Below are 25,569 nucleotides of genomic sequence, written 5' to 3'. Positions count from 1 at the left end.
GCAGAGCGATACGAGTTTTGCGGGTCGAGGTACAGGGCACAGGGTGGCAGGCGGAGAAATATTCTCGGGTGAGTGACGGGGAACGGGCGGGAGGGAACAGTAGAGACCGGAGGTATTGATTGCGACGCGACTCTAGGAACCTGCCCGATACACGACCGCGCTCTACCTACCTACTACCTACACCCACCGACAAGCGCGATTATTCCTCACATATCTCGCGTTACTGAGCATTCACGCGACTAAATGTCCTCCGCGGCCTAGCTGCACGCGGTCCCCCACTGCAAAATCAGTGCCAACTCCTTAAATACTTAACGTCGATCATTAACACATTCGCAGCTTCGTATTTTCTCTCTTTGCAAAGCCAGCGCGATCTTTTTTCGCGGAAAATATTGGACGAGCCAAAATTACCAGGAAAGCTTGGAAAAATATGGAACTCGGTTGATGCTGAAAATAAAAATAAATTGAAGGTTTATGGCAAAAAGGAAGCTTTTAAGAAAAGTGGAACGTCAAAAATTGATTGGAAAATTTAGGACAGATTTAGTTTTTTCTTTTTTTTTTTTTTGTAGGATTTAGAAATATTTAGCAAGTTTATCATCAGACCTGATTTTGTATGGCGCATGCATCTACCTCATTTCATAGATAAGTTTACCCTTGATGTTACCCTTTCTTTTCGTGCTTGTAAGGATACAAGGAACTATCATGTACCTACCGAACGCGGGGCACGAACATTCAGTCGTATCGATAAACTTCGACGAGCCGCTACAAACGCGAAAACGAGGTCATATTGGTTTGAAAAGAGACTATAGGTATAAAGCGTACCGGGATACTTCCTCTTATGCTCCGCGTCCACTTCCCGGGCCAGGGCAAAGTATTTTTCCTTCACGTCTTTCGCCATGTTCTTCCAAAGGATGCCTAATCTGCACGATATAAAATGTTCTAATTTACAGTATACTTTGTGTTTTTAAATTATTAAAAATGTTAAAATGTTTAAATAAGCAAGTGTATTAATGAAGAAGAAAAAATATTTCATATAAAAGAACTTGTCCCATTACTAGATGCAAATGTAAAAATGGATGTAGGGAAACTAGCCTAACGCTAATGTCCTTATTAGACTCCCGAGGATTCTCCGCAGCGAGCTTTTTACGCCATTCGTTGGCGAACAGCATAAAAGCGTTAGCTGGTCGTGGGATTTTTCGTTTAACTCCATTTGAACTGGCAATCCTCCCGTCGATGCATAGAAATGCCGGGAATCCTTCTGGACGTATCTGCGATCGACCGAGTTGCTGCAGCACGAAGATTTTCTCCTCGTCGCTATTTTCGCGATTGCTGCAAATCTGCCTCGCCTCCACGCGTATCTTCTTCCTTGACACGTTCTCCTTATCGTTCTCCAAATCTTCATCGTTCGTCGTCAAGGAAACCTTGAACATCCCTTCGTCAGGTTTTTCCTTTTTACAATCCCCGCACGATTTTTCGGATACACCACCGGAAAAGGAATTTTTCTTCATTACATGTTGACCGGAAGATGAACTATCCTCACGATTGGAAAAAAGTTCGCAGTCGCTTAAATTCTTTTCCTTAACTGCCGTTTTAATCGCAGCTAGAAATATTTCGTTTTGTTAATATTTCGATATTTGTTAATAAAATCGATATTTTTCGCACAATTTTTATTTATAAAATTAGAAATCATTTATCAAGTTGAATTAAACAGAAAAAGAAATCGTGAAAAGTTGTAATGGCGGCTATTTGAAAGTAAATTACATAAGTATTATGTCTAATTGTATTTTTATACGTTAATAAAAATTGTGGCAACAATGACGAGAATCAAATTCGTAAAAGAAATCCTTATTTTGTATCTCACCTTTCTGCACGAGGTTCAAAATCAATTCAGAAGCATCCATGGTGCCTTTCCTTTCATATGGAGTACCAATGAATAGCTATTAAATAATGGTTCTGTGTTCAACAATAAATGTCGGTCGTGAGACGTTTAATAATTACAAAAGCTAACACACGAGTGCAGATTGTACTCCGTTGTCGAGAGGGGCGCGTTGGTTGTTGAAAACACTTGAAAAATCGTTGCGAAACGATACGTTTTTCTCCCTTCTATTTTTTCGGCCTTCTTACATGACATCAGCCATGAATTCATAACAGAAGATAGTCGTGTAAGTGTTTGTTTTAATTTTAAATGGGATAATTTTGAAAGTATTGATAGAAATAAAAAATAAGGAATATCATGTCATGCGATGAAGCTTGTTCGTGTAATAAACGTGGTATAGATTACTATGGCGTACTATCGTTGAAAAAAGACTGCGACGATTTGGAGATCAAAGCTGCGTGAGTAAGAGCTTATTACTTTATGATGTATATTTTTCCCCGTCATCTTCATCAATTAATCCATTGATATTTCCGTGTTGTAAAATATTAACAGACTTTTGGCTGAAAAATATTAATCAGTTAAATTATTCCGTAATTATTTTTTTAGTATGAAAGTAAAAATTGTATTTCAATACATGCATAATTAATTTTGTAATTGGCTAATGTAAATATCTTACTATTATTTTCAGATTTCGACGCTTAGCGCTACGATATAACGCTAAAAGAGCGAAAGATGAATGTTTATGTACTATTTTCGCCTTAGTAGCCGAAGCATACGATGTGCTTTCAGATCCCCTTAAAAGAACCATATACGATCAATTCGGCGAGGAAGGTCTTAAAAATGGCGTGCCTGGAGCCGAGGGATTTATTCAACCGTATACTTATCACGGAGAACCGATGAGAACCTATAGGTACATTAATCAAATAATTACTTTTTATTATAACACTATATACACTATATATAACAAATAACACTAGAACTATCATAACAGTCAAAATGACTGTTTCTACGATTTTATAAATGTGTCAATCCTCATTTAGGGACCATGGTCCCAGATGGATTAATAATACCAAAAATGTACTACATAACATGGAATTTCTTTTGTAATAAAGTAATGAATGAATAAATATAAAAATATTCTATTATTAGGTATTTTTTAATACCTAAAGAATAACTTCGTCTTAACTGTTGGTATTTCTAGTGATAACACATCAAAATTGCATTACATAAATATTATATTGAATTAATGTAAGTATTACAACAAAGACATATGCTTTTTTGTATATTGCTTGCATGTACTCTACGTTTCCCCTATTTTCTTATACTTAATGTTGCTATCAATTATGATAATCCTTTACTTTATCCAACGACTTAAAATTGTGTACAGTTAAACTTAACAAGCACTTGAAAACTTTGAATATTTACGATCCGATCTATCCACATCTTTCTCATCGTGAGTATCTCTGCAGGGAGTTCTTCGGTACCGAAAGTCCTTATGCTGATCTACTCTACGTACTAACGCAGTCTTCGTCTCTGCTCGAATTTCCCGAGGGGCGGGGTATAAAGCGCAAGGAAGAACCTCTGATAAAAACCTTGTACCTAACTCTACTGGAGGTATCATATCGACGTTCTATTTATTTATAATTTTCTTCTCTCAATGTTTATCGCCGAGTAGACAACGTGCGACTCGTCGCAGTATTCTATTTTACTTACATATTTTCATAAATCCATTGTATCCATCGTTAATAGTTTACTATTCATTATTATGCTAAACACTTTTCTTATTAACTTTCTTGCTTACATATATATTTGGCCAAATACACTCATCAAACTAAATGATCCGCCACTTTAGTTCTGAAAGATCTATAAATTCATTGATTTATATAAATAGGTCTTTCTTGGAGGGATAAAGAAAATGAAGATACAAAGATTAGTATTGGTAGGGGACGATAAGACTAAGACAGTGACGAAGGAAAAAATTTTAACGATACCCATTAAACCAGGCATTCCGACGGGAACGAGGATAGTGTTCCCAGAGGAAGGTGATCAAGGACCCACGAAAATTCCTGGTAAATTTATAATAATTAAAAGAAAAATAACTTTGTTTTTATTTCATAAACGAGATATAATTCGAACATTTCTGTCTGGTTAAATGAAGATTTTCATTTCCTTTCGAAATATACTCAGAGGTATTGTATGGAACGAATTGTATGGAATTATCGCTAATTTCTTCTTTCTTCACGAAAGTTCGTTATAACCTTTTAGCTTATGTCGATTCGGATATCGCAAAGGATACATTTAAAATGCATCGTACATTTCATATCGGACAGAAATGGGTTAATCGTAGTAGCTCGCATAATATCTTTACTCAGTCCAAAGCACGTCAGCGTAGCGGATGTAATCTTCATCACGGAGGACCGGCCTCACGAGACCTTCCGAAGAGAGGGCTCTGACTTGCACATGACGGTCGATATCTTTCTGCGAGAGGCACTGACCGGAACAGTGGTCACCGTCAACACGCTCGACGACAGAACCCTTCGAATACCACTAACGTCTGTCATCACGTACGTGTCTACCGTCTCCTCCCCTGATCCAGTCTTTCTCTACTTCTCCTCTTTGTTTCATTCACTGAATAATTATTTTACGTTTCACAGAATCGATCCTACAAATAAATGTAATTGTTAAAACTCATTTTGAAAAGAAAAATCATGAAAATAATTACTGTATAGAAATTGGAAAACAATTAAAATTCAAGGATTAATCATTCGTTATTCCACATTTTTTATTTTTTAATTGCTTCATGTTTTATAAATATTTTGATGCGGGTTATAAAAATAATACATAACATTTCTTTTTTCTTATTAGACCTGATTACAAGAAACACGTACCTGGCCAAGGATTGCCGCTGCCGGAAAGTCCGAAGAAAAGAGGAAGTCTAATCATATCGTTTAATATTGAATATCCGGTATATTTGCCGGTATCAAATAAAAATTACATTAAACGAGCGTTTGATACGTCCGCAGATATCAAAGATACGGAATACGTTCACCGTCTTATATTGGCCAATAAAATGCGTAGAAACGTAGATTTTGATGTTCCTATACGTCGATATACCGACGATTACGAGGCAAAATAATTAGACGTTATATACAATACTTAATTTCTCTATTCTTTTCATTCAAATAATTTAACTCGTCGATTTGAAGTATTAATTTTTTTAGGAATATTGAAATCTCAAATGAAATTTGATTTTGGATGTATATGCAATTTACATTATTAGAAATAAATTTACTATATCATTTGAATGCGTTTCCTATTATGAATAGATATCTACGCAATGATTATGCAAAACTTTGTGTAACTTTAAAGTCTTTGTTTTTGTTTACAAAATTAGTTTACCAACATCTTTTTACTCTTTTATCAAAATTTCTTTATATAATTTTTCTTGTAAACTTGCTTCAAATATTTAATCCATTATACAATGGCATATCAGGGCTTTTGATTTCAATAAAATTTTCTGTACATATAAATAAATAAATAAATTTTGACTTGAAAAATATACGTATAAGCTTAATAATTTTATTTTAAATTTCAATTCTGGAAACTGGAAATATTAATTACCTTTGGAATTACCTCTGGAATTATTAATTACCTTTCACATCTCTTCAAAGATCAATTAAAGAGTCTTAGAATCTGAAAAGTAACATATAATTGAATTTAAAAAAACATGCGAATTTGGTTCACATAAAGAAAATAAAAAGCCGTTATAGTGTTATATAGATTACAACAAACTTACTTGTACTTACGATGGTACAAAATACCAACTTTTGTTACTATATCTCGCAATAATAATTGTAAATATTAAACATTTTTAACTCCTTTTTTGAATAGCTAATTATTTTAAATCAGCCATCTGGAACTTTTCAATAAACTTTTCCCAAATCTTTTACATGATTTAACTTCGCGATATTTACATTGTACTTAAAGGACCTAAAAATATCATTTGATAGTCCAAAAAGAAAAAATTACGTATCATTGCAATCCTTATCCTCAAACGTAGTCGCAACAGAACTTTGTTAATTGCCTTAGTACTGCGCTCTCGCGGTGCAATATATAACTTCTATCATAGTAAAGTATATCGTGCGCAGTCAGTAATCGGATCCCTATTTCACAAATTCGCTTTTTCTCCCATGCTTATCACTTTATCGGTATTTTTGTCGACATTCCAACAAACCGGTTTCATGAGCCGCAATTCGTCCAATGAATTGTGTTAGCAGAGGACGGGAACAGCCGGGAAAACATTCCATTCGGATGTCGACCAAACGATACACGATAATCTCGAGCAATCATATGACTCCTCCGCACGTGACTTTATTTACAGTTGACTGATACTCGCGAACATGTATGGTGCAGTTCCCTGTGACATGATAGACCGAAAACGAAACAAAGTTAACGAGCAATGCGGTAGCTATAAACGGTCGTTGGTTTATGATGCCTTTGTTTGATAAGCTGTTTCCTTCGAGGAAGAATTTCAAGAATAAAGTACAAACCATCGTAGCATCGAACGTCGAAACAGAAGAAAATGATAGGTAAGAACAGTCCATTTTCTTTCTTTTTCATTTTCAGGTATACGTCGTTATTTGTCTTCATTCATTTTGCTCGTTTGGGCCTCTGTACATCGTCATTTCTCTATATTTATCGATCTTATTCACTGCATCGATATCTATTAGTGACATAGCGTATATCGATCATCTATCTCTTGGTTGCCTTCTGTATTGTCCTTACAGTTATTTCGTGCGACTTTTGTCACGAGATGATTGATTTTTATTGAAAAGAGAAACAAGAAATATTTTGGTCGCAAAATTTTGTAAGGATTATGTTTCTAATCTAACTTAACCTATTTTCCGTTAGGTCCATTTCTATTTGACCGTTGGCGGGAGACATAATCTTGTCGCTGACATACTCGTGACTTGGCTTATATATCGAACCATGAAATTGACCTCTGTATTATATATATCTTTACGAATATTTCTTGTGAACATCCTTCATTTATTTAAACATTTACACACGCATTTGAATTATTTTTTTATATTATGTTGTAATAAAACAGAAATTATATCTTTGTTGAGATGTATCCTACTACATACGTATATGTATGGTTTATGATGGATATTAAACAAAAATACAACAAAAATAGATTATGTATTAAATATTATTTGGATCTTGTATGTACAATAAGAAAATTGTTTTTGGCAAACAATCATGAGATTGTTATAACATTTAAAATTAACACCTGCTATAGATTAAAAAGTTATGTAAGAAAAACTAACTATATTATTTCAGTATAATATTAGAAGATCACAAGTTAAGATTAAGATATTGTTTGTTAAGTCATTCTCCAATTTCTTAAATGTATAGTCATATATGAAGCAATAATATTGTTTAACTATACTTATAATTCGATATAAAAATATATTATTTTTGTACTGTTTGTTACCATATCTCTTTTATGAATTATAAACTAATTCTCTACTTATTTACATTATTGTGTCAAATACACATTATCGTGTGATTTTGAATATTTGCAGAAACTCCGCGTTATACATTGGGGCAGGTCAAGTTCGGATCTTACTATTCCGAGAGTGTGAATGGCGCGGGAGAAAACTCCTTTTTGATTCTCTTTCCTTGGAGAAAAGATGGTGTAAAAATAAAACGGCCACGATTAATCTTAAAAAGAATACCGGCAATTCGATGTTCGAGGTAACAAATAATAATTGAAAAAGAGAAACACAATTTTTAGTCAGGTTTTAAATACTTTATAATTAAATATATGATGTATTATACGCTTAATATGCATAGTTGTAAATTTCTAGCAAGAAAGAATGGCCGAAGACGACGTAAGCTTATTGAGCGAAATGGTATTCGGTACTGTGGCGATGACGTACAGAGGATCATCATTTAAGGTAAAATAATATATTAATATTAAAAATATAAAATGTGCGCCATCAACATTTTAAGTACTTTAATTTTTATGTTTATCTTTAAGATCCATTCAATGAATTCATCATCTTGCATCATGTGCACAAAAGTCTTCCCTGCTACAGAACACAACATATGCAAACAGCAGACGTAAGCATATGCGTTCGTAATAAGACAGTTATCGATTTCATGTTACGATTGATATATTGATACGAATATTTGATTTATTACTCAATCGTGTTTCAGCGAGAAAGTCTCGGACGAAGGATTGGGTCGTTCCGTGAACTTGGATTCTAACCCCAGTATGCGAACGCTTTGTAGGTAGCAAACTAATATCACTGAGAACTAATATCACTGTGGATTAAATTCGATCCAATTGAAACTAGGATTTGATGTACATATGTAAAAACTTCATTTTCCAGTATCCCGACCAAGTTCTGGAAATCTATCAGGATCCGAATTAAATACTGGTGTCAGAAAAAATTCTACTTGCTCTAGCACCGGTAGTGGGTGGAATATAGACATACCACCACCGACAGGGAGTAAGTTCAATTCAAGCCAAATATATCGATTTGAGCCGAAGTAGAAGCGATCCATCATCGAAAGGTGTTTATTGTTCGGAATGTAATACGATATTAATTCAGGTTCACAGTCGTTGGAGAGCAATGGATCCTCTGGTATCGGTAGCCTTTCGAGTTTACGTCGAAGGTGGTTAAGAGCTGCTTCCACTTCTTTAGCCCGATTAGATTCTGATGATACATTTGGAATGCAGTACTGGACCGAGAATGGAAATGATAATAAAGAGATTCATACTAAACGTCATAAAACGAGACTCGGATTAACGATGTTGGTCCAACTAGCCGAAGGCCATGAGAGGTTGAAATTTAGTTAGAGATTATTATAATGAATGTTTTAATTATTAATTTCATTCATCTTGGATTTCTCTGGTTTACATTACAGAAGAATAGAGACCTGTCTGTTAGAGCACATGGCTCTATTGGAAGGAATGTTGGATCGTTTACGATATTTCTGTATTGAATCGGCTAGTATCAGTGCTCAAAATAAAGGAATGCAGCTTCCTGAACGGCTTTATAGATCTTCGCAATTCATTGTTTCGTTATTGCGTTTACTTACAAATATTGATGCGGATTTAAACTCTCGCACACCCTTGCTATGGCATGATGTGCTACTTAATTCAGTGAAAGTAGAGCATAAGATAAGTGCGCTGCATCGTAGTTTAGAACAAATGTGTCAATTGTTGGATAATATCGATACAAAATCGAGCAACTTGTAAGTATTTCAAGGAAAGATATCACACTTTCGAATCTAAATTAACATTTATATATTTTAGTTTTTTAAGTACTGTCGTCACTGCTGTTCTAACATATCATCTTGGTTGGATATATACTACACTGCCAATCCATGATCGACAATTGGTAAGCAATTTGGGCCTTTTTTTTAAATTGAATTATATAAAATACATCAATTACATATTTATTTTTAGATGGAAAAATTAGGCACCTGGTATCCTTGTAATCCACTATGGGTTCAATTAGGTGATTTATATGGTGCACTAAGTAATCCCATCAGGGTAGCGCATACAGTCGTTGCAGGCGATCCTCAAAAGGTCGATTTGATTAACTCTGTTTTATCCTTCTTGTCGTACTTCATCCGTAGTGGAGTAGTACAGAAACGACAAGAATATTGTAACGTTACTGAAGAAGACATTCAAGAAGCTGCAAGTCTTTTAGAACAAGCGAGAATAAAACGCCCACATTTATTCACTACGAAAGCAACAACTAACGATCGAGAGTCTATGATTTCCCGACGTGTGTTATGCACATCTGCTCGAAAAAAAATTGCCGTACAAGAGCTTTCGTATGATGCAGAAGATGATAACGCTATTATGCAACGCTCATATCCTGAATACAATGAGGGAAGATTAAGAGTAGAAGGATCTATTAGCTCTCTTAAACGTAGCATCACGATGGAATCAAATCTTGATTCATTTATGCTGAAAACGTTTGAACCTGAAACAGACACGAAATTCATTTCGAAGAAACTTCCTCGCGATGATGACGGCTATGAAAAGAGCACCGTCAACGAAAGAACTTGTACATCAAGCAAAGTTAAAATAGTAGTGAGCGAAATTGCACCACAAGATGTCGACTTGAGCAAGACTGGTATGCAACAGTGTCCTGAATTTTCGCTACGTAATTTTGAAAAGAAGGTGGAAGATAACGACTTGGATGAAGCATATACGAATTCTAAGATAGATGTTTTTCAAGATTTTGACGATACATGTGTTGATACATTGAAATTATACTCTAGCAGACCAGAATTTGAAACTGATCAAAGTACAGATAACGAGATGAAAAATTCCCATGTTTTCTTCACTCTAGGTGATGAAGAAAAATCTGTGAAAACATTATCACGACCGCGACTTGGATACAATTGTCAGTGTTCATATATGTTCACACGAGTACCGAGCACGTCTGCACAGTTGCCAGAAGATGTATTGAGAAAAATTATTCAAAGGAACTTCCCTGAATCATCCAAGAGTATTCATCCACCAGGAGCAGTATCAAGACCTCTGGGATTTTGTCAAAGGTGTAATGGGCAAGGTTACGTACCTCCACAAAATTATGATAGCTGCAAACAAGTTCTAGAAACCCCTACTAACGCAACAGAAGTGTTACGTACTTGCGGTAATACCGTGGGTGATGGAAGTGTTGGATTATCTAGATCAAACAGTCTAGAAGCTTTGATGGAAGCTAACAGTGTCGTCGAATTGCCAATGCCGCGGTTTGTGTCATGGACTACAATAAGCATTTACATTGCAGTAAATGAGATTAACTGAAGATCAAAAATTTGTAATTACAGGACAAAAAAAATGAAGAAGACTGGTTCACACCAGGACACAGGCTTTACAAAGACACTCTTACAAAACACAATAAAACCCACAGAGTCACAGGGATTAAATAATTCTGAACCATCCTATACATGGGGTTTAGTTCTACAAGGTTTGCCAAAGAAGAAAAAGAGGAGAAGAAATAAAGTTGTCCAGCAAGAAGCAAATAGGAATGACTATGAAATAGATAAAGAATTGTGGTACTGCATACGTGAAGAATGTCTTGCCAGTGTACGTTTTCCGACTATTGATCAACCAATTGCCGAATCACTTTGTATTTTAGCGGATTTAGATACTTGGCATGTTGGAATCATATCCAATAATATGCCTTCACATACTGCACCGTTACCAGTTGGGATGTCAAGGCTCGTTGCCAATATGCTGGAAGGCTTTGCTTATTTATGGCGGAAATATCATTCAGCTTCACAAGTAAGAAATTGTTTGACTTCGATTATTAGTTTATATAAAAAATGCTTTACTCGTAAAGATGATGCTGTAACACGATGTGTACTCTATTCATCTTTTACTATTTTTCCTTAAATTATAGTGTATAGGCATATTGGAAGCAAAACTAAGAGAAATGTGGCTAAAAAGTGAAACATTGGCTGAGATGTTATTAGCAACAGAAGTATGCGATGCCAATGTTGCAAGTTTGACACACGCTCTCGATCTCGATGCAGCAGATATACCACTTTTGCTCGCAGTTGCAACTTCCCACTCTCCTGAGATAGGCCAGAGATTTGGTCTTACACTTACTTGACTGTATCTTATTTTTATCATGATTTTTACTTTAGGGTATAAAATCCTTTTCTGTCCAATATAGCAAAAGCTGTAAAGTATTTCACTATTTCTTTATAAAATATGGTTGTAGATTGTTATTGTTGTATTGGGTAATATATCCCAATAAACCATGGTCCGTTCTTTAGGTGAAAAAGATATATGAATGTTCAAACAACTTTTTTAACTATTGTATTTAACATTATTAAGATCAAATGTTTGTATATGTTTTAAAATGTTTTAATTTATTGTGCAATATGTAAAATCATCTAATTTTTGCATTTAAATGTTAATATTTGAATATATATTTTATAATAAAAAGATTTTAGAGAATGTTTAAAAATTATTTAAATTATCAATATATTAATATTCGAAGGACGGATAACACACGGTTCATTAATAAAGAAGTAACATGATATTTAATGTACAAAAAAAGCATAATATAGTCTTTTTTTAGAATAATTGCGGAATTATATGTTTAATATTATTGTAAAATAGCTATATATATGGGAACTATACTTGTTTTTTTACACCATATAAAAGAATTTTGATTTATACACCCTGTAAGAATGGATAATAAAACTTAATTTTTATACTTCCATATGTCCTGTTCAAAACATTGTAATCTTTTTTTCATCATTGATTTTCAGATCTTCAAAGAAATTATTTCTAGTCGTCATAATTTCATATATTTTCTAGTAAGCACTATATTAAGGAGAGCAATATAGAACAGTTTTTTTTAGAAGCAGATTGACTTTATTTTGAAAGAAATAAAAGAAATTGAGAACGTTAATAAGCAATTTGATTTCATTAATTTAACAAATTGTAGATTATAAAGTCAACATAGTTTCAGCAGCATTTCTTAATGGAGAAAATATTTGCAGTGCAATTTAGATGTAAAATTCATATTCTCTATAAATTACTGGTTTGTATTCACGATATCATCAATCTTTAATATGCTGCGGACAGTTTCCGAAGCTAGTGTAATGGCGCTTATAGAAACTAAAAGTGGTTGAATCACATTTTCTTCCAAGATATTAGTAATTGAACCTTTTCGCACATTAATACCAGTAGTATGTTCACCCTTAGCGTGTCGGTTTCGAAGTTCCGTTACAGTTGCAATAGGATTCAATCCGGCATTTTCCGCTAGGGTCGACGGAATTGTCTATAATATTCACAAACATATATTTGACAAATATGTTAAAAGTTTGCACGTATATTTAGTAGCAAATACAAATTATAAACATGATATAACTTACCTCGAATGCATTTGCAAAAGCTTTAATACAATAAGCATCAACGCCCGATAAAGTTTGTGCATATGCTCCTAATTTTAGTGCAAGCTCTATCTCAGGTGCTCCTCCTCCAGCAATTAGAGCTTTTTGTTTCACTAAACAGCGTACTACACATAATGCGTCGTGCAATGAACGTTCCGCTTCTTCTAAGACCAATTTATTACTACCTCGTACAAGAACTGTCACTGTTGGTCCAGGATTTTGTATTTTAGTGATCTGTAACAAAAAGAAATAAATAAATATTTATAAAAGAAGACATTAGTATTTTTAAAAATAGTCATGTTTTAATCCATTAACCTTAACAAACTTAGAGCTTCCAGTCTGTACTTCTTCACATAATTCTGCATTAACAAGATTATCAGCGACAAAATGATCTAATGACGCGATTGGTCTACAACCTAACGTTTTACATACGAATGAAATATCCTCACGTTCAATGTCTTTAATCACCATAACTTTGATTTTATCTAAAAAATGTATAGCTAAATCACTGACAGCGTCGCGAAGAATGGATTTCTGTACTAAGAGTACATTGCAACCAGCTTTTTTAATTTGCTTCACGATATTTAATATGTAAGTTCTTTCTTCCTTCAAAACACGATCCATTGCAGCGTAATCGGATACGATTACATTATGATCCATCTGAAGCAATAAAAGAATTTTACTTATACTTATGTATAAAGCTTCTTAAATTCATGTACATATTTCTTTATTTCAAATTACTTACGTCCGTTTTAGGTGGAGAAATGCAGAATTGAATTAAACCTATTTTTGCTTTTTCAATACGTTTCGGTCCATTAACATTACAAGATTTTTGTGTAAATATTAATCCTTCTACAAGTTCGGTGTCTTCAACTGTACCTCCTAACTTCTTGATTACTTTTATGTTCTATAAATGTAATAGTGTTATTAAGATATAAACTTAATACATTTACTGTAGTAATTTAACTTGTATACTGATTTTCTTACATTAAGATCTACAGCAATTTCTTTCCCTTCTTCGGTAACTTTTAATACTGCATCTACAGCAAGTGGTGCTAAAAGGCTTGATTGTTGAAAGACAACCTTAAAAGAAAAGAATTGCATAATTTCAATTTCATAATAGTATTTGAATTACAGTTTATAATTAATATACACATCTTAAGATATACCTTTGAGTTTAAGGAGGTTGCTGCAGCTCTAATCAGTGATTGTTTGTCTTTTAAATCAACAGAAATAGACATATTTGTCAATATTTCTACAGCTTTAACTGCAGCTTTTTGGAAAGCATCGCTGATTAAAGTAGGATGTATTCCCTTTTGCAACAAACGCTCTGCAGCTTCTAGAAGAGAACCAGCCATAACAACAACACTTGTAGTACCATCTCCAGCTTCAATATCTTGTGCCTTTGATAATTCAACTAACTGAAAACATCAAAACAAATGAAAAACGCATAAAAATTATTTAGAAAATTCTTAATGCTTCCGATATTAATAAAAAAATTACCATTTTTGCTGCAGGATGTACAACATTCATTTCTTTTAAGATTGTTGCACCATCATTTGTAATTGTAACTTCTCCGTTCCCAGCTTGAATCTTAACATACAAAATGAAATACTTCAATCATGTATAAACAAATTAAGTCAATAAACTTAATTCTAATGTATGAATTTTACCATTTTATCCATTCCTCTAGGACCAAGACTGGTACGAATTGCATCACTGACAGCTGAAATATTGATATTAATATGAAACTCCCATTCACAAAAATGGGCGAAACAAAGGATATTTTATGTTAATAAAATGTAAAATTGGACCTACATCCATAGCCTACAATTTTACTTAGGTATATTTAAAGTGTTTTTAAATAATTAAAACTGCACTCTGTAAGCTATATAGTGATAAATTTTAACTTTTTCTTCAGATTAACGATGACAAAATAATTCGGTTACGGTGCATTGAACATGACTATATAAGGTAAGATTTTTGTTGGCCTAAGAAATAATTAATAAGAATTGAAATACTTCAAAAATATATCAGTAGCATTATTTATTCACCTTTCGCAGCATTGATATTGCTGCTACGAATATCTGTTGGTTTACTTTTATCTTTATAGGCCTGTCCATGGGCGCTTCGTCCATCGCCGCTTGCCGTTATTGCCGTCATTCTCGACAAGTTGGTCACGTTTTTTAGGTCGGGTTGATTACGAAGTTTGTACGCGAGTTTGTAAGGAACTTCGTTCCTCTGAGTATTGGAGATGATTTCTCGCGACACTTTTCTTTACAATATTTTAAACTCTTATAGGAAATAGTTAATTCTCTCAATGAGTTAAAACACGCTACGCTCAAGAAACGACTGGAAACCTTAGATTATAAATTCGTAAGAATGGGTGCCGGGTAACACTATTCATTGGTAACAAGAACCATGGATCTATAATGGCAAAGACATGTCAAAAACGTTGTTCAGCACCACGTAGTGGCTCATCGAAAAAACTTTTACAAGTTCATATTTTAAGATCTTATACAATATTCTAGAAATTAATATAGATAAAGTCATTTTATTTTAATTTAAGTTATAACGATGTATGGCTAATTAAAGTATATAACATAACCTAAAATTTATAAAAATGTATAAGCGTAATCTCAAATGGTATGTCGTTTGATTATAGTACGAGCTTCCACCCTAGTTTATAAATTGATTCGAGGTCGATGGTAAATTGCAATACATATACATACGAGTTATTGTCGCCATTGCAAGCTACAGTTTATTATTTACATGAACGTGTTACGATTAAGATGCGAATAGTTAATAATCGTAAAAATACACGGTTTTTAAGGAAGTTTAATCGAAATTCTGCTAAAAGCTCTAAGTGATTGATAGAATCGTTGAAATGACGTAAGGTTAAAAATGCGTAAAGACAAACCCACTAAATTGTCACCTGCCCGTTGTCATTTCTGATAATCGGTATGGGATGTGCCAACTCACCTACTGTTAGATAGATACGAATATTCATATGGCAATATGCATGCCTCGAGAAACTGTTTATAACTTACGATGATATAGATTTTTATGATAACGTTATAAAAAAGAGAATTTGATACGCGATGGCGAGTTCAGCTATCGGAACTAATTCGGAAAATACTTCAAAATTTTTGGAATCGTTACAAACTGACTTGAAAGTTCTCGCCTCTGAGACGAAGAAGAAATATCCACAAATCAAGGAAGTATGTTGTTATTATTGACTTTAATATTTAGTAATATATTACACGTTATTATGTAATATTAAATAGAGTTAGGTTAGTTTTTTAATTTAAAGTGCTTTATTTTTTCCCATGAAGATTAGTACAAAATTATTGGAAACAATGTTTGAATAGTGCATTTTATTACAGTCGTGCGAAGAAGGAATTGCAAAAATAAGGACAGCTTCGAATACTTCGGGTGCTCCAATTTATTATATCGTTAATCAAATCTTATATCCTTTGGTTCAAGGTTGTGAGAGTAAAGATGTAAAAATTATAAAGGTATGTAAGAAACAGATATATTCTTTAGTATTTTATTTTTTAAATATATAATATTTTGTATTTAAACAATATAATAATTTTCTGTCATATTACTTATTTTAGTTTTGTTTAACTATGATGCAAAAATTAATTACACAACAAGCTATTGATCAAAAAGGTGCCCGTTATATCACAGATACGTTATGGATGTTAATGGAATCTGGAACGGAAGAAGTTAAAGTTTTACAAACTGTAACTCTTTTACTAACTAGCAACACTGTGGTTCATGGAGAAACACTTGCAAGAGTAATAATTTATATTACTTATAGAATAAAAAATTTATGTCATTAACATCTTGAGTAATTTGAAAAAAATAATGTTATTTTCAGAATTTAGTTTTGTGTTTTCGCTTACATTTTACGAAAGATTCCACAACAATTAATACAGCAGGAGCCACAGTAAGACAGTTAGTGTCATTAGTATTTGAGCGCGTAGTTGCAGAAGATGAACAAAGTCCTGATCAAGAAGATTCAGATGAAATAAATTTGGAGGAATTAAAAATTCCTACTAATCAGGCACCTAAAAGTTTAGGACCATGTGCTGCTGATGCATATTTAATGTTTCAAGTAAGTTTATTTATATTAGTTATTACATTGTTTAATAAAATTTAATTACTGAATAAAATTTTTTTAGGACTTAGTACAATTAGTAAATGCAGATCAACCTTACTGGTTAATTGGGATTACAGAAATGACACGTACCTTTGGACTAGAATTGCTAGAATCTGTTCTAACAAATTTTTCATCAGTATTTTTTAAGGTATTTAATCATAAGTGATGAGTTCACATATAAATTATAATTATTTAATTTTTCGTTTTTTTCAGCATCCAGAATTTAGCTTTCTACTAAAGGAGAGAGTGTGTGCCCTTGTAATTAAATTATTTTCCCCTAATATCAAATATCGCAATTCGGTACCGGCATCACTACAACAAGCTACACCTTTAGATAAACCTTATTTTCCTATTAGCATGCGGCTCCTTCGAGTTGTTTCTATTTTGATACAAAAATATCATTCTCTTTTGGTATATATTCTATAAACTTCAAAAACTTTTAAACTTAATAAAAATATTATAATACAGCCTTGAATTTTTCAGGTGACAGAATGTGAGATATTTTTGTCCCTAATTGTTAAATTTTTGGATCCTGATAAACCAACATGGCAAAGAGCCTTAGCTTTAGAAGTTTTACATAAAATGACAGTACAATCTGATCTTCTTACAAATTTCTGTGAATGTTATGACTTAAAACCTCATGCAACCAACATTTTTCAAGATATTGTCAATAGTTTAGGTGCCTATGTACATAGTCTTTTTGTTAATCCCCAGATGATGAACCAAACCAATATAAGTAAGTTTTAAAAAATTTACTATAATAGCAATAAAATATTAATAATGTCAATATCTTTTTAATATTAGCGACAAGTACAACGATTCCACAAAGTACGGCTTCTCCGTTATTTACGGGAATGCCTATAGGTCCTGGTGTTTCACCTCAACCTGGTTTTTATTCACGCGGCATTTGGTTGCCGGTAGTTGCAACATTTACAAGTGGTCAAGCTAAATCAACCTAGTAAATACTAGAACCTTTTTTATTGTTTATAGCATAATTCTTTTGTAAAAAATTAATACAAGTGATTTAATTAACTTTTAGTCTGGACATGCTTGATAAGGTCGAACCGCCACAGATTCCTATCGGTTATGGAATAAGTGTAGCATATGCATGCTTATTAGATATTATACGATCCATAGCTCTCGCAATCAATGGTACTAATGAAGTTGTAACTGGGAATCAATTGTACAAACCTAATGAATTTGAACGGAAACTTCATACTCAGCTCATTAATTCTAGTTGGTGTGGCCTGCTAGCAGCATTAAGTCCTCTTATAGATGCAAGGTAAGAAAGATTAAGCTATTGATTATTTTACCCATATAGTATTAAAATTTATTTTTTGTGTATAAAAATCTTTTTTTTCTCTGGAATTCCTAGCACCGATGAATCTGCAACAGAAAATGTGTTAAAAGCTATTCAAACTTTTGCATCGCTGTGTGGACAATTAGAGTTGCAGACTCCGCGTGACGCTTTCATTACTGCAATATGTAAAGCATCATTGCCTCCTCATTACGCATTGACTGTGTTATACAATGCTCCTCAAGGTATACCGAGTGCAAGACAACAAGAATCCACTCAGTACAATGTGACTATTGGTGAACCAGATTATAGACAACAGGTTGTAGCTGTTGGTACTCCTCTACCCACTGCGTCTCTACCAGTTGGTGTGTAACAATGATTTGAAATTGCTGAATGAAACTGCTTATAGCTGAATAAAATGAAAAACTATTTGCGCCAATGTAGGTGCACATCAAGGTCCAGTTATGTTAACGGCAAAAAATTTACAATGTATGCGTGCATTATTATCACTTGCACATTGCCATGGAAGCATACTTGGTGGTGCATGGCATTTGGTACTTACAACACTACAACATCTTGTCTGGATACTTGGTTTGAAGCCTTCTACTGGAGGATCCTTAAAAGCAGGAAGAACCGCTGCCGATCCAAATGCAGTACTTACAAACGCAGTTATGGCAGATTTGCCTGTACTTAGCGCCATGCTTAGCAGGCTATTCGAAAGTAGTCAACATCTTGATGATGTAGCTTTACATCACTTGATAGACGCACTTTGCAAGTTGAGCCACGAAGCTATGGAATTAGCTTACTCTAATAGAGTGAGTGTGAATTTGATTTTCAATTGAAAGCGTCAGAGCTTTAACATTTAAGTCTTAAATATAAAGTGCAGTCACATTGCAACATCTCTGTTAGGAACCCTCCCTGTTTGCTGTGGCTAAACTTTTAGAAACTGGTTTGGTAAACTTACCACGGGTAGAAGTTTTATGGAGACCATTAACAAATCACTTGCTGGAAGTTTGTCAACATCCGCATATTCGTATGCGAGAATGGGGGGTCGAAGCTATTACATATCTTGTAAAAATGGCACTTCAGCACAAATATCCACAACCTTTGCGCGATAATCAAGTATGTTAAACTTTTTGATTAAAAGAAAATAAATTGAATATTGAAAATGTAATTTATTTTTTTTTCATTACAGAAATTGCAGACTTTACTTTTAGGACCATTATCAGAATTATCATCAGTTCGCCATGGAGATGTAAGACAACGACAGCTAGAGTGCGTTTTACAAGTGTTACATGGAGCAGGAGAAACACTATATCATGGCTGGCCTTTGGTACTTGGTATTATTGGAGCAGTATCTGATCATCACGGGTAAATATCCTCATATAGTAATAAAAGCCCAATCTAATAAAAAAGTATTATTTATTTTAATTGTATATTAATGTATTTTACAGAGAAGCTTTAGTTCGTATAGCATTTCAATGTTTACAATTGGTAGTAACTGATTTCCTACCAGTAATGCCTTGGCGATGTCTTCCACTTTGTGTTGACACAGCCGCAAAATTCGGTTCTCAGACACAAGAATTAAATATTTCATTAACTGCTGTCGGATTAATGGTAAGAATGAACGACCAAAAATGTTTTATACGTTCGTTTTATTCTTAATCTTAGTATTGTTATATGTTTTTTTTTTCTTTTCTTAACCCCTTGCCATACCATTTAACTCGGAAGAATCTGGGCCCAAACGTTGCGCCCGAATGGTCAGGAAAAGAGCCGAAGCGACGAAGACAGAGTGTCGTAACTTGAAACATGAGATCGTGCGACTGAGTACGTAGATAGCCGCGCCCGTGTTTAGAAAAAAGACACCTTTCGATACATTCATACCTGGCCTGAGATTAAGCTACGAGTGAGACTCGTGATATTCACGTTTGACATGAAATTAGACCACGAGCCTGACTCGTGGTATTCAGGTTTGGCTCAAAATTCTCAGCATAACTCAGGCTCATAAAAGTGTGGCAAGGTGTTGATTTGAGAAGGACCTGGTACCTAACATGTTACGCGAATTCGGAACTTTTGGTTGAAACTTTCGATTGCAGATTATGGAATTCCTTATAAGTACATCAGAGCAGGAACTCATAATTAAAAGATGAACATACATTAAGTTGTAGAAGAAATTAGGAGCATTTAAAATTGTGAAAATTGAAGTGCAAATGTCTTGAATGAAAAAAATTAAAATCAAGACAATCAGGCAAATCAAGTTTATTTTAGATGTATTATTACAATACTTTTTTATATCACATAAAAAATAGATTGATAGGTCAATTCAGTAGATTTTATAGGTCTTATAAAATATAGTCAGTTTAATATATTTATATTTATATATTGTCTTTTCAGTGGAATATAAGCGATTATTTTTATCAAAACCAAGAGAAGCTTTGTGTATCTCTGAAGGGAGATTCATCGTCGGTGTTTCCAGACTTTCCTGGTACAACAAATATGCCACCTTTTGACAAACTTTGGATGTGTTTATATGCAAGATTAGGTAATATATTTTATTATAAAACTTTATATAGGAGATAGAACATTTCTGAAATATTACTATTGCATTTATATTTGTAAGGTGACTTATGTGTGGATCCTCGGCCCGCCGTGCGCAAATCAGCTAGTCAAACTCTGTTTTCTACAATATCTGCACATGGTAGTTTGTTACATCAGCCGACATGGCAAGCTGTACTTTGGCAGGTTCTTTTTCCATTGCTAGATAAAGTAAGAAGTTTATCTAACTCCGCCAGTAGTGAGAAGGTAGATACTAGTGGAAACATACTTATTCATCACAGCAGAAATACAGCACAGAAACAGTGGGCGGAAACGCAGGTAATATATATTTATTTAATACTTACATTAATATATTACTAATATATGTATTAATAAAATTAATCTGTTTAATTATTATTCTATAGGTATTGACTTTGAGTGGTGTTGGCAGAGTATTTAATACCAAGCGGCAGTTGTTACAAATGTTGGGCGATTTTCCTAGAGCTTGGTCTCTTTTATTAGAATTTATAGAAAATTCTGCACTTAGTAAAAATAACGAGGTGTGTATGTATACAATATATGTAATTATAAAAAATTACTTTTTTAAATTTTGTATTTATAATTGTTAGGTATCATTGGCAGCTTTAAAATCATTTCAAGAGATTTTATATCTCCAAAAAGGAAGTGACAATAACGAAGTGATTCAGTCAAATGATTCCGAAGCATTATGGATCGTTGCATGGCGTGTATGGTTGAATATTGGAATGGAAAGTACAACACCCCCTCAAGAAGGGGAAACGGAACCTTATGTACCATCACAAGCATTTTTAACAGCATTGGTTCATATATTTCCAGCTGTTTTCCAACACATCAGAAACAAGTATATTTATACTTAATAATTTTTTCATGTAATTAAATTTTTATTTTAAAAAAGAAAGCGTATATCCTTTTTTTGTTTATTTCTCAGATTCACTGGCCCAGATTTGCAAAAACTTTGCATTGTGTTAAAAAATGCAGTTGCAGTTCCAGTACATGGTGAATCAACGCCATATATTTTGCCTACAATGCCAGATGTAGTTCTCACTCATTTACAAGATGGTGTACTTCATTCAATGGAGCTTTTACAAAAAGTATGTAATTTATTTCATTATTAAAATCATTCTTTCTCTATTCAACATTAATTTAATTTTTCTTTTAATAGGAAGCATTAAATGGACCCGATAATTTGCGAACAATGATTGTTTTAATATTTCTTCAGCTTTTGAGTTTTTCAAAGCTGGCTTGTGAAGCTCCCACCTATGGTAAAATCCCAACGAAACACATCTCTCAAATTAGAGGCGTATCTGTACGTATTTTTTAGTTTTTGTATTTAACCATGACATTATTTTTAATGAAATATTATTTAACTCTTTTATTTATTTAGGCTGATTGGGTGACTATGAATTATGTTCCTTTTGGAGAGAAAGCTTTATCAATGGTTGTAACATTATATCAAAAGACAGCACCTGAAATGGCAGTTATAGATGGACAAGTTTTAAAGCATATTATAGAAGCATTGCATGTACCTTTGTCAATGAAGTATGCTTGCCCGTCACCAACAACTTGGAAATTGGCTGTTACTAGTTTGCTTGCCGTTTTACATACTGGCTTACCTTTAGCCAGGAAATATCCAGAACAATTTCAAAATATGTGGCCGGAACTAGCGAATACATTAGATGATTTCCTATTTCCGAAAAGGTGGTTCGATATAGCATAGCAATAAACTTGTATTTTGTTGTTTTGTAACCATTGATTATTAAAATTAACATTTTGGTGTTCTACTATAGTATATTAAATATAGAACGAGGTGTCGAAGAAATTCAAGCGGATGAAGCTGTAGATTGTCAAGTGATGGAACTTTTACGAGATGAGGTTTTACCACATTCTCAATACATACCTCATCAGTTTATTTTGCGAGTAGTTATGTTATTAAACAAAGGCTCCATACACTCAGCGACTACAACAAATATTGGTAAATCTCTTTTATGTTCATTGAAGGAAAAATTTTACATATAAAATTATTTTTCATTGCTGTAAAATTACTTTTTATTATTGTAGAAAATAGCGGCGAAACTAAGTTAAGAGAGGAATTCGCAAAAACGTGTTTTGAAACATTACTTCAGTTTTCTCTATTGGATGGACTAAATAATGAATCAGATCATGACACAACCAAAAGTCCTGAAAACGATGAAGGAGGTGTTGCTGGACGGTTAGCAGTCACTGCGCTCCTTCATAGGTTTCAAGAAGTTTTACGACGATATATTGAAAATGAGAGGCGAAGTGGAAAATGTCCGCTACCTAGGTAATGGTTTTGTTCAAACAAAATTTTTTTAGCTCTTCTTTCACTTGATTTCATTTTATTATATTAGTAAAATACATTGTACAATTCCATTGGAGATAAATGTAATATATACATATATTAATTTTTAAGTACTTATTATATAAACCTTTTCTAGGTACAGATTATCAGAAATTTCTTTTGTTTTGAAAGCTGTTGCAACACTTGTGGTTTCTCTGAAAAAAGCACCACCTAACAAAGGTAATCTTTGTTAATTGATATATTTGATTTTAATTTTTATAACAACATACATAACTTCCTATGTTTTATTTATAAACAACGTTATGCAAAGAAAGACAATGGAATACAAATTTTATTTTTAGTTGAAAGATCAGTTTGGGAACAACTGATTGGACTATATCCTTGTCTAGTAGAATGTACAATAGCTACAGCGTCAGGTCAAGTATCAAGATCTTTACGGGAAGCTTTACTACAATATCATGATCTATTGAGACCACCGCTTCATAGTTCCACAACATCTAATGGTGTTTGACCATTGCATTCTTTGCTCTTAACTCAAGATAATAATGTTTGCTACGCAACCAAGTAGTAAACTTTCTATAACTGGTTACGTGTGCAATAAATTTTGTCATAAAATTTTTACTTCCGCGTACACGTTACAAGGTAAAGAATCTAAGGTGAAGTATCTTTGAAAATCTTTAATTTATGTATCTGCCGAAAAGTTTACCATACAAATCTTAGAAGTTCTTCATTACCATATAACAAAGGTAAAAACATTCATGTTTATCTTTATCTACCATCTTTATCTTTATGATATAAATATTTTAATTGTGTAAATTGCAATAGGTTTTTATAGAATAATGTATTCAATTAGCATGTTAACACTTGAAGTGTTAGCAATAATCACTTAAATATTTATTTGACAATTTAAGAACTTCCATTCTTTCAAATACTTTGATTTCTACAAATATGATTATAAAATTTTTTCCTTTTTTATACAGTTTATTATTGTAAGATTTTAAAGTAACAGAGAACTGCTATATATAGCGTAATATTTATAAATGGCTGCATATAATTTTTGGTTTAGTTAGTAATATTGTCTATAATGAGCAAAAACAAAAGTAATATAACATGGTGTCTTATATTTGAGTGAAATAACACATAAAAACATGTAGACTTAGGAAGTCGAAGCAAGTATACAAAAGTTATGTTAAATATGTATTTGTTTAAGCGCAAATTGGTTGACTACAAATTATACACATATGCCATGCTGCTGTACATAGTTTATGTACGACTTGGCTTTTCTAATACATAATGTAAATATTGAATTAATTGCGATTAGAGCATATAGTACGATTTTATAAATAATATAAAATTACTATTCGCTATTCTTACAATGATACAATATTGATAAACTATGATATAATGATGTAAATAGCCATACAAAAATTCAATAAAAGTCTGAAATATTTATTGCTATTTTTGTATAGAAATTGTGCCTTCATATATTTTTAGGCTTTGTACTTTTTAATATTTTTTGTAATATAGCACAACAGTTTTTTATATTAAGTTCTTGAAAACATTTTTTAATAGAATCAAAACCAGTAAAGTCTATCTTTGAAAATATATTTTTTTATTATTTAATTAACATATACATAAATTATTTCTATTCTTTATATAATTATTCGTCATATTATTTCATTTTATCCAAAACATTTAGTTTTGTGTAATACAAATATATATTCATGGTGTATGTATATAGAACAGTATATAGGAAAGGATTATCTACATATAACAACATCTTGACGTTCTAAATTTGTTTTATGGCACATACTAAGGTTTGATATGAATTTTATCTACGTATAAATTATAAATATTTGGACAATTAATTAATTTTGGCTAAACAGTAAGTACTTGGTTCGATTTCTCTTAATGAACAAGCGCCTTAAAAAGAAGTGTCTTTAAAACATAGATGTCGCATTTGTAACCGGAAAACTTGTAGAATTAATCAAATTTCAATAAAAAATATAGTTGTAGGATATATTTTTACTATATTATTTTTCACATGACTTTGATTTAAAAAATGAATTGAAAAATTTGATTCATATTTGTGAGAAACGATATATGTTAACGAAGTAGTGTTGAATTTGATTCATGATGTATTTTCGAGTGACGCCGCAGCCATGATTGTTTAGTTTCGGGGGATGAAAAGTGAATGCGAGCTACCGATTTGAATGAAACGCGTGTGACCACAACACATACCGACTTATTTCTGTATTTAATAAGTGTGTCTGTTAATTAAGAGATATGGTAAGCGGTATCATAAGTTGAAACATGAGTTAAGCATTTATTCACGCGGGATAGTTTTCGCGGGAATTTTCAGGCGTTACAATTGTTGGGTGCCGCCGCTTCCG

General features: G+C 32.9%; 6 protein-coding genes and 1 long non-coding RNA gene across 8 annotated transcripts in view; 4 read left to right on the top strand and 3 right to left on the bottom strand.

The window, feature by feature from the left end:
* Positions 1–901: 901 nt before the first annotated feature.
* LOC105681422 lies at positions 902–1,898 on the bottom strand. The gene is made up of 2 exons (XM_033323372.1): positions 1,859–1,898; positions 902–1,618 (listed from the first exon to the last, which is right to left on the bottom strand). Exons 1-2 carry the CDS (start codon positions 1,896–1,898, stop codon positions 1,005–1,007), a joined length of 654 nt encoding a protein of 217 aa, XP_033179263.1. The 3' UTR covers positions 902–1,004.
* On the top strand, positions 1,676–5,094 carry LOC100741834 (dnaJ homolog subfamily B member 13-like). Its single transcript, XM_003493008.3, has 6 exons — positions 1,676–2,331; positions 2,562–2,783; positions 3,343–3,487; positions 3,765–3,942; positions 4,266–4,437; positions 4,739–5,094. Exons 1-6 carry the CDS (start codon positions 2,231–2,233, stop codon positions 5,007–5,009), a joined length of 1,089 nt encoding a protein of 362 aa, XP_003493056.1. The 5' UTR covers positions 1,676–2,230; the 3' UTR covers positions 5,010–5,094.
* LOC112213668 lies at positions 4,397–6,008 on the bottom strand. The gene is made up of 4 exons (XR_002947551.2): positions 5,680–6,008; positions 5,526–5,566; positions 4,762–4,971; positions 4,397–4,535 (listed from the first exon to the last, which is right to left on the bottom strand). It is a non-coding gene; the product is annotated as an uncharacterized LOC112213668 (long non-coding RNA).
* Positions 6,009–6,036: 28 nt separating this feature from the next.
* Positions 6,037–12,139, top strand: LOC100746988 (folliculin-interacting protein 1). The gene is made up of 12 exons (XM_003492968.4): positions 6,037–6,462; positions 7,462–7,633; positions 7,747–7,836; positions 7,920–8,002; positions 8,099–8,169; positions 8,275–8,394; positions 8,497–8,728; positions 8,813–9,142; positions 9,204–9,288; positions 9,357–10,657; positions 10,736–11,192; positions 11,311–12,139. The coding sequence occupies exons 1-12, from the start codon at positions 6,362–6,364 to the stop codon at positions 11,521–11,523; spliced, it is 3,255 nt and encodes a 1,084-aa protein (XP_003493016.1). The 5' UTR covers positions 6,037–6,361; the 3' UTR covers positions 11,524–12,139.
* Positions 12,140–12,308: 169 nt separating this feature from the next.
* LOC100747109 (T-complex protein 1 subunit delta) lies at positions 12,309–15,267 on the bottom strand. The gene is made up of 9 exons (XM_003492969.4): positions 14,872–15,267; positions 14,491–14,543; positions 14,321–14,410; positions 13,987–14,238; positions 13,805–13,900; positions 13,563–13,724; positions 13,133–13,477; positions 12,800–13,051; positions 12,309–12,705 (listed from the first exon to the last, which is right to left on the bottom strand). Exons 1-9 carry the CDS (start codon positions 14,978–14,980, stop codon positions 12,460–12,462), a joined length of 1,605 nt encoding a protein of 534 aa, XP_003493017.1. The 5' UTR covers positions 14,981–15,267; the 3' UTR covers positions 12,309–12,459.
* A 651-nt stretch (positions 15,268–15,918) lies between these two features.
* On the top strand, positions 15,919–24,628 carry LOC100746670 (protein MON2 homolog). 2 transcript variants are annotated; one of them, XM_012390978.2, is made up of 25 exons: positions 15,919–16,038; positions 16,204–16,335; positions 16,438–16,620; positions 16,704–16,940; positions 17,008–17,133; positions 17,199–17,396; positions 17,469–17,721; positions 17,790–17,943; positions 18,025–18,267; positions 18,361–18,647; positions 18,727–19,097; positions 19,192–19,404; positions 19,478–19,653; positions 19,737–19,899; positions 20,677–20,824; positions 20,903–21,156; positions 21,243–21,377; positions 21,447–21,697; positions 21,785–21,947; positions 22,019–22,162; positions 22,241–22,554; positions 22,644–22,828; positions 22,915–23,158; positions 23,319–23,395; positions 23,518–24,628. In XM_012390978.2, the coding sequence occupies exons 1-25, from the start codon at positions 15,919–15,921 to the stop codon at positions 23,685–23,687; spliced, it is 4,941 nt and encodes a 1,646-aa protein (XP_012246401.1). In that variant the 3' UTR covers positions 23,688–24,628. The 2 variants fall into 2 exon arrangements, with proteins under 2 accessions (XP_012246401.1, XP_003493013.1); XM_003492965.2 differs by having other exon boundaries at positions 23,313–23,395; positions 23,518–23,687.
* Positions 24,629–24,847: 219 nt separating this feature from the next.
* LOC100746789 (CTD small phosphatase-like protein 2) overlaps positions 24,848–25,569 on the top strand; it is a 5,651-nt gene continuing 4,929 nt past the window's right edge. The window contains exon 1 of the mRNA XM_003492966.4: positions 24,848–25,465. The gene's annotated coding sequence lies outside the window, so the exon portion shown is untranslated. The remainder of the gene's footprint in view (positions 25,466–25,569) is intronic.

The sequence above is a fragment of the Bombus impatiens genome, unplaced genomic scaffold (assembly GCF_000188095.3).
Source record: "Bombus impatiens unplaced genomic scaffold, BIMP_2.2 scf_0914, whole genome shotgun sequence".
Taxonomy (NCBI): domain Eukaryota; kingdom Metazoa; phylum Arthropoda; class Insecta; order Hymenoptera; family Apidae; genus Bombus; species Bombus impatiens.
This window is presented reverse-complemented; position numbering and strand designations above follow the sequence as displayed.